Source organism: Nanorana parkeri, unplaced genomic scaffold (assembly GCF_000935625.1).
Source record: "Nanorana parkeri isolate BGI_ZX_2015 unplaced genomic scaffold, ASM93562v1 scaffold97, whole genome shotgun sequence".
Lineage (NCBI taxonomy): Eukaryota > Metazoa > Chordata > Amphibia > Anura > Dicroglossidae > Nanorana > Nanorana parkeri.
Window position 1 is genome coordinate 441935 of NW_017306365.1, and position 26953 is coordinate 468887.

The following is a 26953-nucleotide window of genomic DNA, read 5'->3' on the forward strand; positions in this document are numbered from 1 at the left end:
TCTTTCAGCATTTACTACTCTATCAAAAAAGTACATTTTGGCTTTAGAGGAAATAAAAGTTAAAGGGTTATTAAACCCTCTGGGTTTTTTTGCATATATCTACTGCTAGCAAGCAGTAGATATATGCAAAAAGTGTAAAAAAAAAGGTTTTTAAAAACCGCTTTAAACTTACCTGTGTCTTCCCCGCGTGCTCCCATCCAAAAATCTGAAAATTCTTGGGCGGCCACAAAGCATCTTGGGGCGGGCGCATGCGCAGTTCAGATTTGCAGCCGGGAGGCGAGGAGAGACACAAGGTAAGTATATGGACGCGTGCACCCGCATGCAGACACTGTGGGACAGGAAGTGCCAGCAAGGACAGAGGAGTCAGTGCTGGATCGGACACCCGCAGCGCTGGAGGGACAGATGAAAACTGCAGGAAAGAAGATCAGATTAAGAAATATCATTTAAGACAGGGGTGCCCACAATTTTTTGCGTTGAGATCTACTTTTCAAATGACGAGCTGCATGAGATCTACCAACGGAAAAAAACCTCCCTCGCTTTCTCTCTCTCCTGGCTGTCCCCCCATCGCTCATTCTCCTTGCTGTCTCTCCTCGCTCATCCCCCTGGCTGTCTCTCCTCGCTCTCCTGGCTGTCTCTCTCCTCCCTCCTCCCCCTGGCTCTCTCTCTCCTCGCTCATCCCCCTCGCTGTCTCTCCTGGCCGTCTCTCTCCTCGCTCATCCCCCTCGCTGTCTCTCCTGGCCGTCTCTCTCCTCGCTCATCCCCCTCGCTGTCTCTCCTGGCCGTCTCTCTCCTCGCTCATCCCCCTCGCTGTCTCTCCTGGCCGTCTCTCTCCTCGCTCATCCCCCTCGCTGTCTCTCCTGGCCGTCTCTCTCCTCGCTCATCCCCCTCGCTGTCTCTCCTGGCCGTCTCTCTCCTCGCTCATCCCCCTCGCTGTCTCTCCTGGCCGTCTCTCTCCTCGCTCATCCCCCTCGCTGTCTCTCCTGGCCGTCTCTCTCCTCGCTCATCCCCCTCGCTGTCTCTCCTGGCCGTCTCTCTCCTCGCTCATCCCCCTCGCTGTCTCTCCTGGCCGTCTCTCTCCTCGCTCATCCCCCTCGCTGTCTCTCCTGGCCGTCTCTCTCCTCGCTCATCCCCCTCGCTGTCTCTCCTGGCCGTCTCTCTCCTCGCTCATCCCCCTCGCTGTCTCTCCTGGCCGTCTCTCTCCTCGCTCATCCCCCTCGCTGTCTCTCCTGGCCGTCTCTCTCCTCGCTCATCCCCCTCGCTGTCTCTCCTGGCCGTCTCTCTCCTCGCTCATCCCCCTCGCTGTCTCTCCTGGCCGTCTCTCTCCTCGCTCATCCCCCTCGCTGTCTCTCCTGGCCGTCTCTCTCCTCGCTCATCCCCCTCGCTGTCTCTCCTGGCCGTCTCTCTCCTCGCTCATCCCCCTCGCTGTCTCTCCTGGCCGTCTCTCTCCTCGCTCATCCCCCTCGCTGTCTCTCCTGGCCGTCTCTCTCCTCGCTCATCCCCCTCGCTGTCTCTCCTGGCCGTCTCTCTCCTCGCTCATCCCCCTCGCTGTCTCTCCTGGCCGTCTCTCTCCTCGCTCATCCCCCTCGCTGTCTCTCCTGGCCGTCTCTCTCCTCGCTCATCCCCCTCGCTGTCTCTCCTGGCCGTCTCTCTCCTCGCTCATCCCCCTCGCTGTCTCTCCTGGCCGTCTCTCTCCTCGCTCATCCCCCTCGCTGTCTCTCCTGGCCGTCTCTCTCCTCGCTCATCCCCCTCGCTGTCTCTCCTGGCCGTCTCTCTCCTCGCTCATCCCCCTCGCTGTCTCTCCTGGCCGTCTCTCTCCTCGCTCATCCCCCTCGCTGTCTCTCCTGGCCGTCTCTCTCCTCGCTCATCCCCCTCGCTGTCTCTCCTGGCCGTCTCTCTCCTCGCTCATCCCCCTCGCTGTCTCTCCTGGCCGTCTCTCTCCTCGCTCATCCCCCTCGCTGTCTCTCCTGGCCGTCTCTCTCCTCGCTCATCCCCCTCGCTGTCTCTCCTGGCCGTCTCTCTCCTCGCTCATCCCCCTCGCTGTCTCTCCTGGCCGTCTCTCTCCTCGCTCATCCCCCTCGCTGTCTCTCCTGGCCGTCTCTCTCCTCGCTCATCCCCCTCGCTGTCTCTCCTGGCCGTCTCTCTCCTCGCTCATCCCCCTCGCTGTCTCTCCTGGCCGTCTCTCTCCTCGCTCATCCCCCTCGCTGTCTCTCCTGGCCGTCTCTCTCCTCGCTCATCCCCCCGGCTGTCTCTCCTGGCTGTCTCCTCGCTCATCCCCCTGGCTCTCTCTCCTGGCTGTCTGTCCTCTCTCTCTCTCCTGGCTGTCATAGATCACGATCTACCTAATGGGCACCCCCTGATTTAAGGCATGTGCTTTAATTAACATTGGGGAGAGGGGAAAATATTTTTGACTTTGTCACTTTAATTGTGGCTAAAAAGAACCAGAAAAAAAACTTAATTTTGCAATAAATGAATCCTGAGCAGTAGTAGTGCACTTCCTAACCTGTTCTGCCTAGGCACTTCTGATCGCATAGCCAGAGAGCTACATCAATGCAGAGTGACAACACCAAAAGGTATAGCACACCTACTTCTGTCTCTAACAACTTCTATTCTCACAACATATGGGGATGTCACTACTGTGCTGCTCACTCTTCTTCTACGTGCCTTCTACAGAGGAAGCTGTTCATGAGGACCTGCAGTGCAAGTATCTCCATGCTTCATGTATTCTGTGAACCTGTGTTTTCTCCACCTCTCCTAATGCTTTCTGATCATTCTTCCCCCAGTGGTCAGATCACTAGTATTATGCCAGTTATAAAGGAATCGAGGCTGTTCCTTTCCAAAGACAGCTCACTGTACACAAGACAGTGTGGAAGAAGGCAAGGTCAGTCAGTCCTGGGGAAAAAGATAATTACCTGGTAATAGAATTTCCAGAAATCTTTCAGGACAGCACATGAAAGTATGACTGTGCCCACCTAAAACTGGAAACATGTGGCTCACAAACAATAAAAGTACAAGCTCTGACTCACTGCTTCAGTAATATTAAAGAATTGAATTGCAAACAACACACTATGAATAAGTTTAAACCCCTAATCATGAAAATAATGGGAGGAAATTCCCTGCTGTCCTGGAAAATGATTTACCAGGTAATTGTTTTGCCAAATCATGTTCCAGGTCACCACAAGAGAGGATAAGTGAGTAATAACCTACTACAGTGAGGCTACTGCTTGCAGGCCTTCTTTCCAAAGGCTATGTCCTGACTGGAGAGTAGAGTAATCTGGTTGTGTGAAACAATCATTTCCAAACCAGTGTTGACTGTTTTGCATGGGGTAAAATCTGAGCCCGTTTTGATACCGATGTCCTACGCATGCATTTACATAGTTACATAGTATTTGAGGTTGAATAAAGACATTAGTCCATCAAGTCCAACCTATTAGGATCTCATTCTAGGAGTACCCGTACCCCTGTATATTACGGTCCCTTAAGAAATCGTCCAAAAGTTTCTTGAACAATTCCACATTATTTGCTGAAATCACCGCCTGTGGCAGTGAGTTCCAGACCCTAACTGATCTTACTGTGAAGAACCCCCTTCGCCCCTTGTGCTGGAATTTTTTTTCCACCAATTTTAGGTGGTGGCCTCTAGTTTTTGTAATGGAGTTAATTTTAAACAGTTTATCGCTAATGTTGCTACCACCATTGAACATTTTGTCTCTCTTAATCTCCTCGCCTCTGATGCGAACATGTTTAAATTTAGTAGCCTTGTCTCGTAGCTCTGGTCCTCCGTACCCCTGATTAGTTTGGTTGCCCTCCGCTGGACTTTTTCCAACTCGAGGACATCTTTTCTTAGTACCGGTGACCAGAACTGGACCGCGTACTCCAGATGAGGTCGAACCAATGATCTATAAAGTGGCAAAATGATAGACTTGTCCCTGCAATACATCCCCTTTTTAATACAGGACAAGACCCTGCTAGCTTTGTTTACAGCAGCCTGGCACTGCAAACTACCTTTCAGTTTGTGGTCTACAATGACCCCCAAATCCTTCTCCATTTCTGACTTCCCTAGCGGCATACCCATAATTGTATAACCCATTTGTTTATTTTTAATTCCAAAGTGTATAAATTATTTATTTGATTTGATTTATTCCTATCACATAGGGGCTTACAAGCCCCTATGTGATAGTTTGGAGGTGACAAATTCTCTTCATGGAACCTGCCCTCCAACACTGAACAGATGTTCTGTGCAGTTCCTGACAGCTTAGTCCGGTGACACCATGATTACAGACACCATGATTACAACTAATTTTTTATTAACCCTTGCAGTGGGGCTAACCATGCACTGTAAGGGCTAAGTGCTCATTTCTGTATAGGTGCTAAAATAAAAAGTTATACTCACCCGACCCTTGGAGCCGGCTTGTTCTTAGACCGATCGTTGGAGCCTCTCTCCTCCTCCGCTGCAGCAGTCTAAGAATCCTTGTGTCATCACGTCCTATACAGGGAATAGATGTGAGGACACCGAGGAACATTCCTTCTGTGCAGTAGTGAAGGAGACGCAATTCAGTGACCGGAGAAGCGGGGAGTCGGCTCGACATGTCGGGTGAGTATAAAACTATTTTTTTCTTTAAAGCGACATTAAACCTAGCTGTGTGCGTTCATAGGCGCACACAGCGTGTGGCCGGCCACGCTCCCACCCTTGCAGTAACCTGACTGACAGCAGAAAAAGCCTATGGCTTCTCCGCCCTCAGTACCCTCCCCAGCAAGTTCAGGAAACCTGTGTATCTTTCCGGTCGCGGCAGAGGAGATAAGTGGCTCCAGGTAAGTAGGGGGGTGGCGGTGTTGTTAGGAAAGTGTTGGGTGCTTTTTGCCTTCATGCAGAGAATGCATTAAGGCAAAAAACAGCCAGCCTTTAATACTAGAAAATAAATACAATCTTGGATCAATTCTAAAGACTCTATAGCTGATACCACACCCTCAAGGAATCTACAGTATTTACAAAGAAACAGGTTTTAACCCCTTCACAACCAGTGACGTACATAGTACCCATTTAAACAGACTCAGCCGCCGGAACTCTGTTTACATTTGAAAAGCCAGCGGCTCAGCTGTCGCCAGATCGCTTCTACGGGCCGGTAAACGGGACCCCCAGTATCACCTTAAAGATTACCTGTCACTGCCAATATGCTATCACATGGGCTTGTAAGCCCCCCATGTGATAGCAATTAAAGTTAAAACAAAAAACAGTTTAAAATATTAAATAAATGTAAAAATAATGAAACTATTTTTTTTTTAAAGTCCCCCACCCCGCGAGCAGGCGCATCTTCACGTAAACACGCACCGGGTGGCCTACGTATGAAAACAACAATCACGCTACACGTATCGCTGTGCACACCAGAGTGAGAGCAATAATTCTAGGGCCAATATTTACGTGCATCTCTAAACTGATGACCTGTGGGGAATTTTAAAGCGTTTCCTATGGACTCTTGGGCTACTGAATTTTGTTGCCGTTTCATGGACGCACACAGTTTATAACCATATTGGGTATCGATTTACTTGTTGTAACCTCATCTTTTAAACAAAAACATTTTTAAATGGGTATTTTATTGTGTTTTGGGGCATTTAAGTGCATTTTTCACTAAATTTTGTGGTTTGATAAGGAGTTGTGCTAATATTGTGCAACATACAAGTTTGCAACTGCCACCATTTTATTCTATAGTGTCTTGGCTTTCAGACAATATATAATGCTTGGGGGTTTTAACTAATTTTCCGGCCTAAATTGTGGATTGTAACATGTAAACAAACTTTTTTTTTAAAAGGCCTGTCATGAAGGGGTTAAAATACATAAAGGCACTGGACACATGTATTTTAAACATGATTTTGCTACACGTTTTTAATGATGTATAAATATTTGTATCTAATGGAATCACAAGTGGTGTCTTTGGTACCTTTAAAGCCTGTTGTTTCTTTGTAAAAAAACGTAGCAGCCTTGAATACTACTTTAAGAATAAACAGTGGCAGTGATTTGTGCTATAACATAGTGACCCAGTAATGTCACAAGTGTTGGTGCATAGTTGGTGTCTGTGGAATTCCGGCATTAAGAACAAGTTTTACACCCTAACCCTTGTGCGACAACAGTAAAAGGGACACATGACAAGTCTCAAGTTTCTTGCTCTATCATTCAGGCAATGTCATCATTCTTAAACAATGACGAGTATCATGACCCCTCCTAGTATTTCTGTCTGCTTTGACACATTCCATTAAGGAAGACAAGTATTTTAATATCTCAGGATCAAATGTTTACGAAGCTCAAACACCCCCTGGCAGCTTTAAATATAAGTGACCAATATACATTGACTGTATCTGACCATATTACCCTTATAAGAGTTGGATTCTGTGGTTATGAAATGCACTGGTCATAGTAACACATTTCTAGCAGGTAATTTGGAAATTGCACTTTATACAACTCTAGCTACAAAGCATGGCATTGTTCTAGTTTTATAGATCCCGGAGGTTTCAAAGCTGATTAAGAGTATAGGATGAGCAAAAATCCTGACACATTAATGGGGCAGGCATGGAGAGAGGGCACAGTGATTAGCCACCGCGTCACACATAAGAAGCTTGTGCTGTGTCCCAAGCATTAAGCTGTTTGTTGAAAGGGGCAATAAGACTTATTTTTTATTACCGAAATCACATTTTTCAGACATTAGAAGGACAAAAGAAAAACAAGGGTATGCTAATGACCCAGCAATTAGCATTTTAAATCCCAAACTATTTTTATATTAAAGGAGATCTATGGGGTCAGTGCTTTTCCCCATAGTTCTCCTAAGGGTAACGGGAGGACACAAACTCAGTATACCGAGATGCCGCAGCCGGAACGGATCCCGACAATGCTGTCTGGATCCCCCCAGCTGCGTGAGTGACAGCTGGCTCTGCCTATCTAGAGGCAGAGCCAGCTGTACTCGCCCCCTCCCCCGTCCGTTCCGCCAGTCGGCGCTGGATCGGAGCTGGGAGGAATCCCTGCAGGGAGCCGTGAGTGACAGTCACGGCTCTGCACGGATAGATCGAGAAGTGAGCGAGCAACGGTATGTGTTCGCTCCCTTCCCGATCTACTGAGCCGACCTGACAGTTTCATTGTCACAGGTCGGCTCAGATTATGAGGCCGAGTGAAAATCACTCGCCTCATAATTCTCCTTTAATATATAAATGTAAACAACTATAATTTTACCAATTATTAGAAAGTTAAAAGGTCAAACTTTTGAGATGGGGCAAAATGTGGCAAAACATTTACCAACAGGACCCTAATTATATATTAAGGTTCTTTATATACGCCCCTCAATTAATCGAAAGAACACCCGTTACTCTTCAACATTTCTGGCAGGCATCAACAAAAAGCCACATTAGGAATCCCTCAAGGAAACAATAGAAACCCTCTTCAAGCTTAGGAAAGTGCAGTGAGGCTACCCCCTCTGATCCCTATTCCCACCAACTCTCTCAGGGCCGGTTCACACCACAAACTCCACGTTCCAGTGCGTTCGGTCTCTGGAACGCACGCTGGCCGGCTCCCTCCGTTCAGGGGCGTGGCAGTGCATTGAAGTCAATGGCACCGCAGCCACGTTCCCCACCCGCAGTGTGATCGCCCACACCCGGAACGCGGTCACATTAGTGCTTGCATTCCGGTCCAGTGCGATCTGCAAAAATAGTGCATGGAGAATTTTTGCAGAATGCACTGGACTGGAATGCAGGCATTAATGTGCCTGCGTTCCTAGTGCGGGCGATCACACTGCAGGCGGGATGCGTGGCTGCTGTGCCATTGACTTCAATGCACTGCCACATCCCCTCCCGCCCCTGAACGCAGGGAGCTGGCCAGCTTGTGTTCCAGAGGCGCATTTTGAGGTGTGAACCGACCCTAAAGGTTGCTACAGTTCCGGCAGCCTCTTTTCCCCTGGGCTTCGGCCGGAGCGCTGACATCATCATGTCTAAAACAGGTTCCATAGACCTGTATTAGACGTGAGGATGCCAAGGGACATTCCACCAGCCGGTGAGGAGACGAAGAAGAAAAGAACGCTGACTGCCGCGGAAGCGGGGATCAGGTAAGTAAATTTGTTTTACTCCAGACCCTAGACAAAAATGAACACTTAACCCATGCAGTGCAGAAGTAGCCCGAATTCAAGGGTACTTTTGTTTGCCAGGAGTTGGCCTTTAAGTTCCAGTCATTTCACTTTATTGGTTCACCATCCACAACAACTGAGAACAAAGAGGGGTGAAGCAAAATGTGGAGCATCACCTTTTCATTACAGATGTCTCTAGAGCACGTGTCAAACTCAAGGCTCAGGGGCCGAATACGGCCCACCAGGCCATTTCTTAGACTTCTACTTTCAGGCCGCCGATTAAATTGAGTTTGACACCCCTGCTTTAGAGCCTTACAAGCTTTAAAGCCATGTTTGTGGTCTACTTTTCTTGAGCATGTGCAAACTGACCCAAAGAAAGAGCAGCACCGTTTTCAAGTTGTGTATCAATTTTCACAGTTAGAAAGCAGGCAAGCTTATAAATGCGCAGTTACTTCTATCCAAAAAATAAAAGGTTTTGGCTGGAGTTGTGCATTACAGTAGAGATTTGAACTCAAGAAGTAAAAATTTGTTATATTATAGGTAACATCTACAAATGTTAACTGAACCTAAGCAGTAGCAAGAAAAATCTACTTCTTGTCCCGAGTTCCTCCTAAAAAGTAGCAGTAACCTTCCTGGTATGCGACTAGGCCTTGGCACTACTGTCCTGTAGCCTCATAGCTGGATTTCTGCAGTGTGAAATCATCTTAGCCACTGCTGGCTGTGATGGCTAGTCTCACAAGATTTGATGATGTCCCTACTGTGCTGCTTGCTATAGAGGAATCTGAACTGCATGCATGTCCCTGCTGCTTCAATTATTATGTGGATCTGTGCTTTATCATCAGATCACCAGTCATCGGGGGGCAGTTTTAACATTTCCCAAGATGGCCACCCCCACATAGAGACACCATGCAGAAGAGAGTCATGGCAATTCAGTAATAGAGAAAAGATCAGCTGCAGGTAAAACACAGGAAACTGATGACTAGTCTCATTCATGCTGTGCTTTCCTTTTTGAAGCTCAACTTCCAGAGTTCAGATTCTCTATAAAGTGACTCCTGCAAAGTAAATACCTCTCCCGCTGCCCACACCCTGTATACCAGCTCCAATGAAGAGAAACCATCCATTAAAAAGTTTCTTTAGAAAGCAATGCTTCATTCCTACCACCGATCACTACACCACCATTACAGCCTGTAGTGAAGTAGTGAAGACCAGTATCATTTTGGTTCAGGCATCATCCAAGGTCAGCATCTGTCTGGCACAATCATTATAAAAAATTGGTGCCTGTGCAGTATCCTTTTTGTTCTGGGTTATGTCTCACACAGGTTAAAAGGAGAACTATGGGGTTAGGGCTTTTCCTCAGGGTAACGGGAGGACACAAACTAGCGCCCTCCCGTCACCCAAAGCTCAGTATACTGCGAGCTGCAGCTCGCGGTATACTGAGACGCCGCAGCTGAAACTGATCCCGACAATTATGTCTGGATCTGCCCAGCTGCGTGAGTGACAGCTGTACTCACCCCCCTCCCCCGTCCGTTCTGCCAGTCAGCGCTGGAGGATCGGACAGGGGAGGGGGGAATCCAGTCACGGCTCTCTGCAGTGACAGGATCGAGAAGTGAGTGAGTGCCGTTATGTGTTCGCACTAAGGACCGGAGAATATAAACAGTGACACCGGAAATTATGTAACACAGATCACTTCTGGGTCCAGTGATCGGAGGAGAGATCAGCGGCTGGAAGCCACTGAATCTCTCTCCGATCGTTGTGGGGAAACCCACCGAGATGGTCCCGGGCCCCGTACGGGGGAAGAGCCGAGCCCGGGGAAGCAGATGGCGGCGGCAGCACATGCTGGCGATCTGTACAAACGATCTGGCGGCTGAAGAGACACCAGATCACTTATACATTAACAGCCATTGCCGGCTGTTTAAAATGACACCAAGAACACGGCTGTAGCAACCAGTTCTTGGTTTAACCACTTCTGCGGGCCGCCGTATATATAAGTATTGTGGCCCGGAAGTGGTTAAGGACATACCTTAAATGACTGACGTGTCCCACGGTGGCTGTCCGCTGGCTACGTGCATTGACTTACACTGTGTCTTATTTTATTTTATTGTAGTGGAGAGGAATTAGAACACCAGTCAGGTTTTTATTTGTTGTCTGTGTCCCAGTAAGAAAGAATTACCCTCCATCTTTGTCCTAGTGACTTATGACTGAGGCCCATTCACACAGAGCAGTAACCTGTGTTTTACCGTAATGGATCACACAGTTACTTTAATAAAAGGCTTAGGCTTATCACATTTAAAGACATATGCACCATCTTTATCTTATTCATGGCCATTAGTGTACACAGACAATTCCAGCATGCCGTATTTAGCTACATTTAGCCTCCATTCAATATGCATGTGAGAATGGCCAGTTCCGTCTGAGGCACTGCTGACCTTCTGAACTGCATTCAAATTTTCGGTATAGGAAGAAAAGCAGTTCTATTGCAAACAAAAGGGCAGAGTGCACAAGCCCTAAGGGCCCACTACACCCCCACCGCCGCTGTGGGGCTTTAATCATATGGTACTGTGTGATTAATGCACGCTATTGTGCAATTCACCTGCCGTGCATTACAGTGTGTTGGCACATATGTTCATATGAATGGAACCTCAACGCAAGGCCCAACTTTGCTCCACCGCAGTGTACGGTACTGCAATACCGTGTATTGCTGTGCAGTGGAAAAAATTAGTGCTTGCACCACTTTTTTTTTTTTTTCACAAGTAAGTTTTTACTGTGTTTATCAGTTGCATAGTTACATACAGTAGTCACTTTTTCCACTGCACCACAACACTTTTTACATGGTGAACTTTTTTTTTTTGCAACATTGAGAACTGCCGCTTCTAAAAGCACAACCTGCAACCATTCTGGAGGGAATTTATCAAAACTGGAGCAGACAGAAACTGGAGCAGTTGCCCATGGCAACCAATCGGCTTCCATCGTCAGTTTGCTCAGGTAAGATTTGGAAATGAAAGATAGAAGCTGATTGGTTGCAGTGCAAATCTGCATTACAATTTGTCTGCTCCAGTTTTGATAAAATTCCCCCCTCTATTTTCTCTCAGATGCATTTGCATCTGGACCTATAAAGCCATCTATATACCAAGATCATAACTCAGAGACACATAGTTACAAGGCTAACACCACTAAGAAGAAAGCCAACAAGTGGTTAGTGGGCTATTTACCAATTTGGGCAATAAATGTACCCAAAGGAAAAAGCATCTGCTACACGCTGGAATGCATACAACAACTCAAATATACCTCAAGGCTTTGTCCACAATGCTACTGAGCTATTAGTCCCTATGAGACATAGCCTGCAGGCTAGTAAAGAACAGTTCTGTCCTAGTCAAACAACCTCTAAATCAGTGGTTCTCAACCTGTGTAACCTCGGGACCCACATGTTTCCTTGGTCATTAAGGCGTGACCCAAAAATGATTTAATTTCTGAGACATTTAAATGTATTACACAAAACAACTTGTGCAGTATTCAGCAACATTATATATATATAATATAGGCTCTGCTGCAGGTAAAAAAATTGCAGCAGAGCCCCCTCTCTCCCCGGGCCATACCACTTTATCGGAGAGCCTGGAGAGAGGGGACAGTTTGACACTATGAGGTTCCACAGGCTGAACCACAAATTCCCCCTCTCTATTCAGTCTCAGGCCGGTCTATTCAGACATGATGCCGCGACCCACTGCAGAGGGTGTCGCGACCCACTTTTGGGTCGCGACCCACGAGTTGAGAACCACTGCTCTAAATCACATGAAATTGGATTTCACCATAATTGGACAGCAACTGAGCCAATGGCTATTATGGCAACATACTTAAAAGAGAAGAATGGGGTAAGTTTTTCCCCATAGTTCTCCTAAGGGTCACAAGAGGACATAATACTAACCTCCTCCCATGACCCAAAGCTCACTATATAGGGAGCTACAGCTCACAGTATACTGAGACCGCCGCAGCCGGGACGGATCCCGACAATGCTTTTGAGATCCACCCAGCTGTGTGAGTGACAGCTGGCTCTGCCTATCTAGAGGCAGAGTCAGATGTACACGCCCTTTCCACCAGTCAGCGCTGGAGGATCGGAGAGGGGGGAAATCCCTGCGGGGAGCCGTGACTGAGAGTCTCGGCTCTCTGCAGGGACAGGATCAAGAAGTGAGCGAGCGACGGTATGCACTCGCTCACTTCCCGATCTATTGAAGCGATCTGTGACAGTTTCATTGTCACACGTCGGCTCGAACTAGGCGGATGAGTGATTTTCGCTCACCTCAGTTTTCTTATAAAGCCTTCAAACCACTGTTCCCTATGGTGTGTGTTGACAATAGCTGTTGGCCATAAGAAACTATCCACGGCTGATTAAGAAATCTGATAAGAGGCAATGGATCATACACTAAGGAAACCATTTTTAGCAAGATCAGAAAGATGGAATCATTTAAACATATGTATGGTGAATTCAACACCATTCTTTTCAGTGCGTTCCCACCCCTACATGTGTATACGTTTAATTCCACCAAAGGTTCTCGCAGAACTTCTGATCCTGAAGCCAGCTGCCTTACTGAACTCACATCCTGGAGTATGAGGTCTTATGAGCAATATACAAAGTGATATATATAGATATATCTATCTATAGATATATCTATATATATCACAGTATATTCCTCACAGGCATGTTGGAATGTTCAGATACCAAAGCATACAATAAAACAGGGGATGTTCAGATACCAAATCATACAATAAAACAGGGACGCACCAATCCCAGGAGCTCCTTACAAATGATAGCTGTCTCCTAGTCTAGTCTTGGAGCTCGAAAAGTATCTTGAACAATAAACACATCCACTGTAAGAATTTAATTTTGCCGTAAAATTTTACATCCTGCTCTTCAACTTATTTTTTTTGTCACTACGGTCAAAAATCCCTCCTCCAAGCCAGTAGATGGACAACTGCTGAAGACTGCTCTGTCCCTTGTAATATTGCACTGAATAGGAAGTTCAGGAAAGCCAAGCTGAGAGATTTAGAGCCATCTGTTTTGGAGTCAGCTGTTTAGAAACAATGACTGTAAAGAGATACTTTGCTGGGCAATGTATTTGAGTTTGATCAGGAATCATTACTGAAAAAAAGGTTTGATCGTTAATTTTGTAAAAATCCTTGCAGTGGGGCTACCCCTCCACTACAAGGGTTAAGTGCTCGTTTTGGTCTAGGGAGCAAAATAAAGTTATTCTCATCTGATCCTCTGAGTCAGCCGGCTCCTTCCAGCCCATCTTCTCCTCCACAACAGCGATGTTATGTCCCTCGGCACCCTCACGTCCTATGCACTGTGCCTAGAATATGATGACTCACGGACCTTAGAGGAGTAGAGGCGTCTAGGGACTGATCCAAGAGCAAGCCAGCTCTGAGGATCAGGCCAGTATAACTTTTTTTTAATTTCCTCCCTAGACCAAAACAAGCACTTGACCCTTGCAGTGCATGGGGAAGACCCATTGCAAGGGTTAATAATTTTCCCTGGAGTTCTTCTTAAATGCTACTTTAACATTATTCCGATCTGGACACTCTAAATGAGGATATTACTATCTAGATAGAGGGGGGAAAAAAAGAACCTGAAACCGGTTGCAACAGGCAGAAATACCATTTCACTTGTGTGCTATGTTTTAAAAAAAGCCTCATGGGATGTTGTGATGTTTACCACCTGACACCCTTACTAAATGCTCCCTGCTAAAATTGACGTGATCTGCTCTGTGGTGTCCTAAGAGAGCATAGTCATGAGAAAAAGTAAATGCACCCAACTGAAATCTTGACTCAAATAATACCAAAAGATAAAAGTGATATACTGGAACAAATGGCACATAAAATGTACATGGTGTATTAGTTCTCATCATTTAAATTACCATAAATTCAAATCTGTCACATCAAAAAAAGTGCACCACTACATTTACCACCCCCATCACCTTAAATCTATGAAATTAGAATCCGGTGTTCCAGGATAGGTACAAAAGGTTAGGGAGTAAGCAGTTGTAACCTGTCTTGTTTAAACCTCAGACATCTAGGGTCTGGTGTACTCTTTGCTATTGACATGTGTGGTGTCATCAGGACAAGGTTTAATGGAGATCCTAAGGCCCTCAGAAGGAAAGTTGCTGATGCCTATGAATCTGGCAAGGGATTCAAAAAGATTGGCAAAATATTTTAAATCATTCACTGTAAGAAAAGCAATCTACAAGTATCATAGATTTGAAACAACCGCTAATTTGTCCAGGACTGGACGGCTCAACATAGTCAAACCAAGAGCTGACTAATGCTAAAAGAAGCAACCCAAAATGTCATCCCTGGGTGTTCAGGTAACTTATGCTGCAGTTGGGGTCAAAGTGCATGGATCTACAATCGGAGAGAGATTGCATCCATTGCATGTTAACACGACACTCATGCAGGGTGAAACGATGCAATCTCTTCCTGATCTATGCACTTTGACCCCAACTGCAGTAGAAGTTACCTGGACACCCAGGGGTGGCCTTCAAAAACATTAGAGCAAGATTATAGTTTTCCACTGAACATTTAGACAAAGACCAGGCCCTCAATGTGCTGAAGACTGAACAAAGTTAAGGTGCAAATACACTAGGCGATTATCGTACGATAATCGCGGGTGATCCCGCGATCGTACGATAATCGGCAGGTGTATGGGCAGCGTGCGACCGCTTCTACTGTAAGCGCTGGCTCACACCTGGGCGTTTTTCAGGGCTGATCGAAGCGCTGAAAAACGCTCAGCAAGGAAAGTCCCATAATTCCCTATGGGCATGGTTCCCACCTGGGCGTAAACGCGCTGAAAACGCACAAGCCCAAACAAGTACAGGAGCTTCCTTTGGGGCGTTTTTCCGCGCGCATCCATTGGTATTCGCGAGTGTGGCTCGGGGTTAACAAAGCGGTAACCCCGAGCCACACCTCGGGAATACAGCGTAGGACTTACCTTGTCCGCGATCCCCGCTGGGTCCTCCGGCCACTGCCATCTTCCAGGTTCCGTCCCTTGCGAGCGGCCGCGTCGCAGGGGGGTGGAACCGGCGGGAAGTTTGGAAGTTAAAAAAAAAAAAAACACGAAAAAAAGAAAATAAAAAAAAGGGGAAACTAAAAAGGGGAAAAAAGAAAATAAAAACTCATACCGCCATGTACGATCTGTCTGTCCAAGATGGGCAGATCGTACGAAATATTAATGACCTTACAACCATCGCACAACGAAAGTCGTGCGATGGTTGTAAGGTGTATGGCCACCTTTAGAGTTGTCTGGTGACAGTAGACATATATGCTGCAAACTGAAGACAGCATTTCAGAAGAACCTCATAACTGTAAAGCATGATGGTGGAAATGTTATGGTTTGGGATTGCTTTGCTGCTTCAGGGCCTGGGCAGCTTGCAGCTGAGTCAGTTCTACATGAAGCTGAAGCAGAAATGATTCTTTCAACATGATACCAAGCACACAGAGGGTTATGGACTGCCTTAGTCAAAGCCCTAATTTGATTCCCATTGAAATATTGCTGGACAGATTGTGAAATGAGCAGTTCATGCAAGGAAACCCACCAACATCTGGCAACTGAAGGAATTTTGCATTGAGAAGTGTTCAGAAAGTCGATGTCAGAGACTGGTGGGCAATTATACAAAATGCCTACATTTCTGCTAGAGAAATACCAGCTTTTGATGCTAAGGGTTAACTTACCCTTTCCACGGTACACCATTACACTTATTGAGATTTTTGTTCAATAAATGAAGAACACAAGAAAAATGTGCCTTTACCATTCACGTATATCACCTTTATTTGTGGGCACTGTGTGAGTAAAGATCTAATTCTGTTCAAATCTGGTGGGGAAAAAAAAAATCAACAATTTCCATGGGATGTACCTAAGGTAGAACTCCAGGATTTTGAAAAGTTAACCCCTGCAATGGGGCTACACCTGTAGTGCAAGGGTTAACTGCTCATTTTGGTCTATGGCACAAATAAAGTATACTTACCCGATCCTCGGTCCTGCAGCAGTGACTGCTCACCTCTCTTCCCCTCCCCTCTAGTTGTGGTATGTCCCCCGGCATCTCCACATCTGTATTGGCTGTATTGACATTTTTATTTTCCCTCCCTAGACAAAAGTTAACCTTCATAGTGCTGGGGTAGCCCCACTGCAAGGGTGAAAAGAGAACTGTGGCCAAACCTTTTTTTTGGCTGCAGTTCTCTTTAGGGTCACAGGAGGACGTTTACTAATGTCCCCCTGTGACCCAAAACTAAGCATCTATCGGGCTGTTGGAATCCACCCTACTGCCTGATTAACAGCAGATTCTGCCTCTCTAGAGAGGTGACAGTCACCGCTCTCTGCAGGGAGACGATCAGGTACTGAGCGATCAGCGGTTTGTAATCGCTCAGTTCTCAATCAATAGAGCTGACATGTGACAGCTGCAGTGTCACACCTCGGCTCTAAATATGGGGATGAGTGTATTTCACTCTCCCACTAATTCTCCTTTAACTTATCGAAATCTTGGAGTTCCACTTTTAAATGTATTTTCACTTTTGCAGCCAAACTGGGATAACACTTATTTTATATTTGTTACATGTTCCCGTTCTTGCAGTTTAAGTTTCTTTTACTTGGGTTAAGGTTTCTTGGCTTCTTAATGGTTAAAGTTTCTACTTGCTTCCTTATAACCTTAGGAGGGGTTGTGAGGGGTTTGGTCATTATAATTTGTTATGTAGATTTGAACACTGCCTATCCTAATAAAGGGTTAATGGATTACAACCCTAGCTTGTGCATTGTATGTTATGAAGATAAGAGAAACAGAATCCTCAAATTTCAGCCCTAAGTCTTTCTATAAGGACAGATCACTGTAAAAGAGTTGTTTTTTTTTGTTTAATTATTTTTCATTATACTGTGTGAATAGGAACACAAACATATAGAGAGGTTTTCTCAAATTCTGCTGCAAAAGTGGAAATACACTTTCATTTTTCACATGACTGCTTTTCCTTTAAAGTGAACCTGACATGGCGCATGTTTCAAAAGCACCTACTGTTTTCAAGTAAAGGAAACTTGGGGTGCCTGGCAGCATGTGTTATTTTTCAAATGAATGTTGGTGTCCCTGTTGAGCCCCCTGGATTCTAGGTCAAGGCCATACATGGAAACAGCACCAGGAGGGGTGACTTTTCAGAATTTGTGGCCCCATGTACAGCCTGGGCTGCAATCCAATTGGGCTCCACAGGGATCAGTGTGAAGACTAAAACCACAAGATACCTTCTCTTCAAAACACTTATCGCTCACTAGGTCAGTTTCATTTTAAAAAAGAATTCCGGGGGAAAATTAACCCTTACAGTGGTGCTACCCCTGCACTTTAAAGGTTAACTGCTCATTTCTGTCCCTGAGAAACCTTTTATACACGCCCAAACTGCCCAGCCTACTCCCTGCTTCTCCGGTCACTGAAGTGTCTCCTCCCCCACCGCACAGATGGAATGATCCTGTGTCCTCACGTCTATACACCTCTATAGAACACGATGACATGAGGATTGCTTGACTTCTGCAGAGGAGGGGGAGAGAGGCGCTAGGGGCCGGTCTAAGAACAAGCTTGCCTTTACCACCTAGACACAAACGAGCAGGTAAACCTTGCAGTGCAGGGGTAACCCCACTACAAGGGTTAATAAAAGTTTTCCCCAGAGTTCTTTAGAATTTTTGCAATGTGATGAATTATCTGCATGATTCCTGACACCTACTTACAATTGTCTAATTTCCTTTAATGTGGTTGGACTGTACCTCCAAACAGGAATGTAAAAGCCCTGAGTCAGGATCCCAAAAGATGGTTATGGTGGGAAGAATACACCCAAACCATACACAGAAATACATGGATATAGATATATATAAAAGGTCTTCTATGGAAGGAAGAGGATGATACGATTGCTTTAAATGTACAAATGTCAGCAAATCACAGCCCACTTAAGAAGCTTAAAGTGACATTAAAGTCACCTCTCCCCCGCACACCCCCCAAACCTTGCTGCTTTAAGGACTTACCTTAACTGACGCCTCTTGATCATCATCTTCTTTCCAGTAATTTTTAGGAGTCCCTCCAGCGCTGGACCCATTGATGACTGCCGTGTCTTATGTGTACCACGCTGTCTGCGTGCACGCTGCCGGGCTTCTTGCATTGACTTACACTGTGTCTCTGTTCTCCCCGCCGAACATCTCTACTGCGCATGTAGCCGCCCCATGATCCTTCACGCCCACTCGAGAATCTTCAGTCGGGAGCGAGCGACGGAGACACAGGTAAGTTTTTACCTATTTGGTAACTTTTGAATTTTGTTTATGTTTTTGCATACATCTACTGCTTGCTAGCAGTAGATAAGTGCAAAAAAACAAAACAAAAGGGTTTAATTATACTTTAAAGGATTTAAGAAAGGTGGGATGTGACCCACCGAAACTTAAATTTAAAGCAATCATATCGTCCTCTAAGTTCTCCTATGGTAGACCTTTGAGTGCCTACTGTATGTTTTTCTACATTTCTATTTGTGTGTGGAGCACCATGGCAGCTTTTTTGGATGTCGTGCTGATACCACTTTCCTATCTATATATATTTATACGCAATATTTATTACACAAGCACCGGTGTAAGTAATCACTGCCCTCTTCTGGACAGAGAGCTGTTGATACCTCTTGGTGAAATGACCGCACATTACTAATGTTAACCAAACACGCCTGACGTGACTCAGAACCTAAATCTGCTTATTCATGCCACATAAAAGGTTCTCTGCAAAGCCTGTTCAATAAAAAAAAAGTTAGCAGGAAACTAAACTTTGTCTTATGTGGTTTTGCTTGGTTAAACCCCATGCCATAACTTTGCACTACATTTGAGGCTTTATATACAAAATTAGGAGAAATCAAATGTCCTAATCATTTCTATTAATAAAACAAAATACGAGTCTGTAAAGAAAGATACCTGGATGACTTCATTCACTTCACGAATGCACTCTACCATGTGCTGTAGAATCTGCTCAGCGGTGAGGACCTCATATCGATAATCCTCATCTTCTTCCCCACCAGGACCAGGCCCGAGGACCCCTACTCCTTCTCCGCACATCCCAGGTCTTCCCGATCCACCAAGTCCATGTTCGACCCCTTCTACATCTCCAAGTTCCAAATCGTCATCATGCTCATCTGCCGCACTGTCTTCGCTGCACTCTTCGTCGTCATATTCGTAGTTGTACCCCTCGTCTGAGTCCATGATCTCAGTTGTAGAAAGATGAACCACAGAAGCCGGCTCTGGAAATGAGCTAGGCGCAACGCCGTGCGTTCGAGTCCCCTCACAGGCCACAACGCAAAGGAGCGGGCGGCATAAAGTACAATACAGAGGTGGGCTTGCTCCAAAACAGATTCTAGTCTCTTGAAAATCTACCAAGACAATGTATAAGCTGTGATCAGTGTATCTGATTGGACTAGAATACCTATGTTAATGTGATATCAGCTATAAGGCTACAACCCAAAAAAAACAAAATACACCGCAAAACTCCTACGTCTAAGGCCGAGAAAAGATGGCAGCACAAATTAAACTTTATTTCTAGAGACCAGACAGATATGTTGCTGTCAAATTTCTAAAATACTTCCACACCCAGTGAATATTTTAGTGAAAAAGAAAAAAAAAAGGCTGTACACTTCCTTGTAATTGTGGGACAATTGGAAATTGATAGGCTTCACTTTCCCACCTCGATCGCAAAGCAAATTACCAGCGGAAAAAGTCGTAAAGTTCACAAAGATTGCAGGTTAGCTATGGAACACGGCATGTGTCCATACCACTACCCAAAACAGGATTAGGGGCGACAATGTGACCATGAGGTCCTCTGTGTCAGCAGCTATCAGGATACACACTGTGTTAGTACTGTGGCCACACACATAGAGATCCTGCTGTATGACTACTTCCAATGTAATGTCAGTGTATACGGACCTGGTGGAAGGACTAGTGTAGTGTGCTGGTAGATTTCAGGTACTATGTACTACTCCCTATAGGACGTATGAATGAGGCACTACTTCCCCCCACATTACGATCTGCCGTTGACTGGAGCTGTTTGTACAGGAGGCTGTTGTGTTGTACACGGGGGATCCTGCTCTGTCGTATACTCAGTGCCTCCTATATAAGCGACAGCTCCGGTGAAGTGCGTCAGGAGCCCTGGCTCACCGGAGCTCCAGAACACAACACACGGGGGTCTTCTCCGGTGTGTCCGAACCAGACAGGCCTCAGGCCCCTGAATCACCGCCCCTTCCCAAAGCGCGCTCCCGCTCCGGTCAGCGCGCCCCCCCTCGCCGGAGTGAAGGCTTGGCTTCGGCTCCTCCTCTGCACGCTCGAGCCGCGCCGTTCCCGGTGCTCTCGGCCCCCTCAGTTGACTAACGACCCCCCCTCCCCCGGTACCGGTCTCGGGGAGACACCGCGCAGCTCCCGTCGCTGAGCCAACAAAGGGGCGGTAGCGTCACGCACGGGCACGTTAGCGCATCACCACCTGAGCGACGACGGCACGGAGCTTCCGGCGCGGCCGGCTCGCCATATTGGATGAGGAAGCCGGCATAGACGCCACCTTGAATGGGGCAGTTGGTTTAGGGAGTGAGAGGCGTGTATGAAGTGCCATGTTGGAGGTGGCAGTGTTACTAGAAGGACACGGTGCTCGGGTTGGCGGTCATGAAGAATTATTGTCATTGTGAAATTCTTACATAGTACAACCAGTAACTTAGCGACATTGTGGTTTTTGTAACAGCATGCCAGTACCTCCTGTTCTCTAGTTCCCTCATCACCTCCTCCCATGCTCACCTCTAGAGTCTTTCCCATCCTCTGAAAAACCCTAACCAAACCTGTTCAGTGCTATCTCCTTCTTTGTCTGCTTTAGATGATCCCTGGGGCTAAGTTCACACCCAGGCGTTTACAGTTTTCCTGTGTTTTTCACACATGTTTTGCATGTTTTTGCTTTTAAAAATTCTCCCTGCATACAGCTGTACAGGCGTCCAATGAGAAACAGCAACAGCCATGACCTAAGTTCCTGTTTTGGAGGAGAGTGTTTCTTACAAGATGGTGCTGCATTGTTAAGTATGGATCCCTCTACTAAGTGTGCCGTGGCAACCGTAATCATAACTATTTTAGAACTATTGGCGCTATATAAATCCTGTATAATAACAACTATGCTGATTCTCAGGAGGAGGAGAAAGCAGAGGGGTAGATTCTGGGTCCATCCAGTGATTCTCAAAAGGCAACACCGTGGCCAGTTTTGGGCAATGTACAATAAGCTACGTGGGCAAGAGGAAACATTTTTCCAATACACCGGAATACATGACAAGATCATCGAGGGGAATTGATCAAACCTGGAGCAGACAACATCTGGAGTAGCTGTGCATGGCAACCAATCAGCTTCTCTCTTTCATATTTTAAATCTTAAACTGAAGAGAGAAGCTGATTGGTTGCCATGCACAACTGCTCCAGTTTTGACAAATGCCCTTCATAGAGTATAGATTGTCTAATTAGAGTACAACCTGTATGTTGAGCCTAGTACATCTGCCCATATATACACGTTCTCAGAAATGTTCATCTGCAAGATACACAACACTTTCTACTGCAGTGGACAACTTCAGACCTCCAGCTGCAATGGAAGTGCCAGGATGCATTGCAATTAGACACTGACATAGCCACTGACCTAAACACACAGAGGTTAATGCATGCTAGGATCAGAATTGCAGGTCTGAGGAAGCCTAGCCCTATGCTAGGAAAACATGCATGCAAAATGAAAAAAAATGCTGCAATCTTACAACAAACTCTGCAATAAACAAGGAAAACATGAAACAAGAATTGACAAGCACACATTACCTTTGGCATCTTTAACTGATGTGGAAAAACCATCCCAGTCACACCATATTTGTGCACCAATGGTCCACCAAGCACTCCTGTGACTGCCCTTGCTTTTATAGTTTGCATGCTTCTGATCATAGAGGTAGACCTGGGCCTGGACCAGTCTAATGAAGTCTTCAGAAGACGTGGATGAGTGTTAAGGTCCGAAATATGCTCGGGAGATATGTACGCGCATGATTTCAATACAAGTATATGGGACCAAAACTGCACGGAATCTGCTTCAAAATAGCTCTTTCATCTTTTAGCACGACTGGCATTTTTCTACGCTGAACGCTACGGTGTGAACAGATTCTACTGACTTGCATTGAAAAGTGTGTTTTGCACGTTTTCCCACGCATAGATGGGAAAACGCGTGGGAAAAACGCTCAGATGTGAACCAGGCCTCAAAACTCATCTTTTAAAGGAGAACTCTGGGGTCAGGGCTTTTCCCCATAGTTCTCCTTTGGGTAACGGGAGGACACAAACTAGCGTCCTCCCGTTACCCTAAGCTCAGTATACCGCGAGCTACAGAGAGCCGTGACAGGATCGAGAGGTGAGCGAACGCCGGTATATGTTCGCTCACCTCCCGATCTACTGAGCCGACCTGTGACAGTCTAATTGTCACAGGTCGGCTAGAACTATGAGGTGAGTTGAAAGCACTCACCTCATAGTTCTCCTTTAAGCGAAGCCTATCCCACCTCTACCTAACAACTGAACCCTTACTTTCTCCATCAACTCATCCCTCACAGTTATAACCTTTTGTATCACTTGCCCCTCCTTTTAAATTGTAAGCTCCTATGAGCAGGACCCCCCTAACCCTCTTATCTTGAATTCTATTGCAATTGTACTGTCTCCCTATATATTGAAAAGAGCTGAGCAAATTGTTGGAGCTATATTCATTGCATATTATAATAACAGTACACCAGTAGCAGCGGCCATGTTAAACCTGGCAGAAACTAAGGGGCGCTGTTGGGAAATATAGAAAAGCAGTAAAGCTAACAGCCAGTACAGTCAGTGTTATCATTGTGCTTGACTCCACCGCTCTAAAAACCCTCAGCCTCCCATAATATGGCAGCTGTTGCTATGCCAAGTGCTGGCCCAAGGAGCCCATCTCTGCTCCATAAAAGATTTGTATAAACACAGAATAAAACTCGAGTCCCCTCGGACACGTTCCCCCCATACAGGCTTAATCATAGGGATGATTTTACAATGAAAGTAAAACTAAACTCAGGAGTTAAATCTTAAAAATGCATTCAAGTAGCTCAACTATTAACAGCAATGTAGCTTATTTGTACATCACTCAGCTGTAGATACTCAAATCATCTCTGAATTTGTACTGACACTGTCCTTCCCTCTGGAGGGTGACTACCTTTGGTCCCTGTGTGTATTGTAAAGTAGCCACCGCTCCAAGCTTGCTCCTGTGGTGGACTGTAAGAATCTGCATCCCTGCTGTCTTTTGGCAAAGATCTCTCCCCAGAGGACTCGCATGCTGCTGCAATCACTCCCAAGCAAAAGGATCTTGTGTCTTCTCTGGTGCAGTGCACATGACCTTTAAAATAGAGGATCAGTCTCGCTTTTTCTAGCTACCTGACAGGCCTTGGCTTCTACAAGCCATGCCAGTCCCTTAGGGCGTTCACTTGTCATCCCTTATTTTATTACTTTATTTATAAGGACTGGATACACACGGAACAATTTTGTAGGAAAATGGCCTTCTCCCCAAGCAGTAGACCCCACTTTCTCTCGCCTCAGCAAGATGACGATCCTTCCTATGGAGGATGCTCCTTTATTCAGGGGTCCCTCTGACAAATGCCTTGAGTCCTTTTTCCAGTCTGTGTTTGCACTCCATAGTTCTGCTATGCAGTCTGTGTTAATTTTGGCACTATTGGCTTGGACTGATAGGCCCAAATCCTATTGGCATGACCTGGCTGATGCAATAGTAAACCAACAGATGGTTGTTCCGAAATAGGCAAAATAGATGGCCCTCCTGTGATGCAGTGCTGGATGCCAGTCACTTGCTTTCCATTAGCCTCATGTCAGAACAGATGCCCAGAACACTTTGGTGAAAGTGTTGGGTGCTGGAGCAGGTTTCTCAGAAGGTCCTTCCTTGTATTTCCTTCGTGGGAAAGTGTCTTTTCAGTGCTAAGATGGACAAACTTATCAATAATGGCACCAGAGGTAAAGGTACTTAACCCCTGCAGGCTCAGACCCAAGGGGTCCAGGGCCCTTGGAGAAGCACTCCTCGGCATGAAGTTGTACCCCTACCTCTTTTTTTCAAGACGGAGGGACATGTTCTGGCTTATGCAGACAACTGGAAGTCTTGCATTTATGATGCTTGGACACAAGAGCTGGTGTCTCAGGGCTACAAAAGTGTTTATTTTCCTTCCCACTCCTTTTTTTCCTGACTTAACCTTCTGGCACCCCTACAATGCCTTGCAGATCTTCAATGGGCCCTGCAAGGTCTCTTGAGCCAAGAGGTTATCGCTCCTGTGCTTCCAAGACTTTTATTCCAACATTTTTGTGGCCCTAAACTCAAAGTGGGCATCCATACTATATTGAGTGAAAAAGGCCCTACAAGTGTTCAATCCGTGTCTACAAGTTCAGGGTGGAGTTGAAGCGTTTGGTCATTGACTCTGCATTGGGGGGGAGTTTCTGACTTTGGTGTACATCAAAGATGCATATCTTCACATAGCCATCTTCCCTATACACCAGCGACACATTTAGTTAACTGTTAAGCCTTCTCACTGCCAATTTGTGGCCATTTGCTTCCTCCACATTCCAGGTGTTCACCAAGGCACTGGCTTTGGTTCTGGCTATGGGGGTATTTCAGTGGCACTTAGATGACCTTCTCCTTTGAGAGCAGTCATTGCTGGAGGATAATGTGTCAGTTGCAGTGAAAACCCTGCAGGACTTCAACATTTTATGCTGAACCTGCAGAAGTTAATGTTGGTTCCAACCCATCACCTGAAGTATCTGGGGCTGGCTAAAGACACTTACCTTAGAAGAAACGGCTGATAATCTAGTCTCAAGTCTCAGAGTTGACTGAATGCCTGTTTCTGCATGAGAGTCCTATAACTGATGTTAGCTTCATTCAGAGCAGACCCCTCTGCTTAGAACCACTCCTGAAATTTGCAGAGGAACATTCTGTCAACATGGGGCAAATTGCTCATGTCTGTGGACAGGTCAATTCTCTTGAATCCATGGACCAGGATGTCACTGTCGTGGTGGCTTCAGAACCTAGCAATGCACTCAAGCAAGTCGTATCGTCCAATCCTTTGGAAGATTCTGATTCCAGCCTTAAGGATTCAGGAGTAGTCCTGAGCACTCTGTCAGTGTAGAGGACTTGGTCGATGGAGGAATCCAGGCTTCCAGTCAACATATTGGAGCTCCATTTAGGATCCAGCCATAGCTGTGGTGTATGTTAATCATCAGGGAGAAAAAAAGGTGTCAGTGGCAGTAGACACCGTTGTCTAAAATTCCTGTGTCTTGATGGAATTGGACAAGATTTTTCAGTTAGTACAATAATCCTATTTTTTAAATTTTGCATGGAGAAGCAAGGGTTAAACCCCTATCTGGTTATTTTTGCTGTGCCTTGCTGGGGAGAGTTTTTTAATTTCCTGTCTTGGAGACAAAACAGGAAGTGAGAAGAAATCCCCAGTGAGGGCAATTCCCAGTTTTGACAGCTGTCACTGGAACATGTGTCCCCTAAGAAGAATTCCCCTCACCCCTTGTTCTCAAAAAAAAAAAAATTAGGATGTCCCCATACTTTCTGTCTCAGTGACAATGTTCCCCAGGACAAATAGAGGGATGAATCTCCCCAGCACATATTTCAGACCACAGTAAAAACTTAGGAACCAGAGGTCTTGCTGCACTCCTTACCAGAACATCCAAGAGACCCCTGCAAGCGGGTGGGTGCTTGTAGTGACCACAGACGGCACCGTGAATAACATAAATTAAGAAATACTGTCACCAGCACACTATAGTGGTAATTAAGCAATAGTCAATTTAATGACATATTGCCATTCAATGCTTTTTTGCAGGTGTTCCGTGAAATTTCCTTGCTACTAAATATTTCACGGTCAACTGATAATGGTATTATAACAAAGTGAAAGCAACTGGGAACAACAGCAACTCAGCCACGAAGTGGTAGGCCACGTAAAATAACAGAGCAGGGTCAGGTTCATGCTGAAGCGCACGGTGCGGAGAAGTCCTCAACTGTCTGCAGAGTCAATAGCTACAGACCTCCAAACTTCGTGTGGTCTTCAGATTGGCACAACAACAGTGCATAGAGAGCTTCATGGAATGGGTTTCCATGGTCTAGCAGCTGAATTCAAGCCTTACATCACCAAGTGCAATGCAAAGCATCAGATGTGGTGGTGGTGTAAAGCACGCCGCCACTGGACTCTAGAGAAGTGGAGACGTGTTCTCTGGAGCGACGAATCACGGTTCTCTGTCTGGCAATCCAATGGACGTGTCTGGGTTTGGCGGTTGCCAGGGGAACGGTATTTGCCTGACTGCATTGTGCCAAAGGTAGAGTTTGGTGGAGGGCGGCTGTGCGGCAGGGATGGAGAGGCTGTCACTGGTCCCACAGAATGTGCTGCCTACACCGCCGGGCAGCACATTCTGCTATGTGAGGACCGTCTCCTCTTAGCCCCGCCCCCTGGCCGCATAGACGAGGAAGAGGGCCCTGCAGGAGAGGATACTATGTAGGAGTCCCAGCAATGCATTGCTACAAGTCCCAGCAATGCATTATATTTTTAAGTAGGGATACCCCAGTGTTAATACTGGGCATTTTCATGAGTAGTCATACTGGTGAAAATGCCCAGATACTAAACGCAGATACCGGTGTTCTGTCGACAACGCTGACGCTGTCCTGGGCCCTACATGCTTCGCGCTGCTCCCCTCACGTTGTTCCGGGCACAGCGTGAAGTATGATCCAGCCGGCGCAGCAGCCAATGAGTAGGAAGCTGTGTTATCCTCGCCCCCT

At 46.2% G+C, this 26953-nt stretch overlaps 1 protein-coding gene across 1 annotated transcript in view; it reads right to left on the reverse strand.

Moving 5' to 3' along the window:
- ARIH1 (ariadne RBR E3 ubiquitin protein ligase 1) overlaps positions 1–19613 on the reverse strand; it is a 54570-nt gene extending 34957 nt beyond the window's left edge. Inside the window, exon 1 of the mRNA XM_018552805.1 lies at positions 19048–19613. Coding sequence (XP_018408307.1) covers positions 19048–19332 — 285 coding nt within the window. The 5' untranslated portion in view covers positions 19333–19613. The remainder of the gene's footprint in view (positions 1–19047) is intronic.
- Between the last annotated feature and the right edge of the window lie 7340 nt (positions 19614–26953).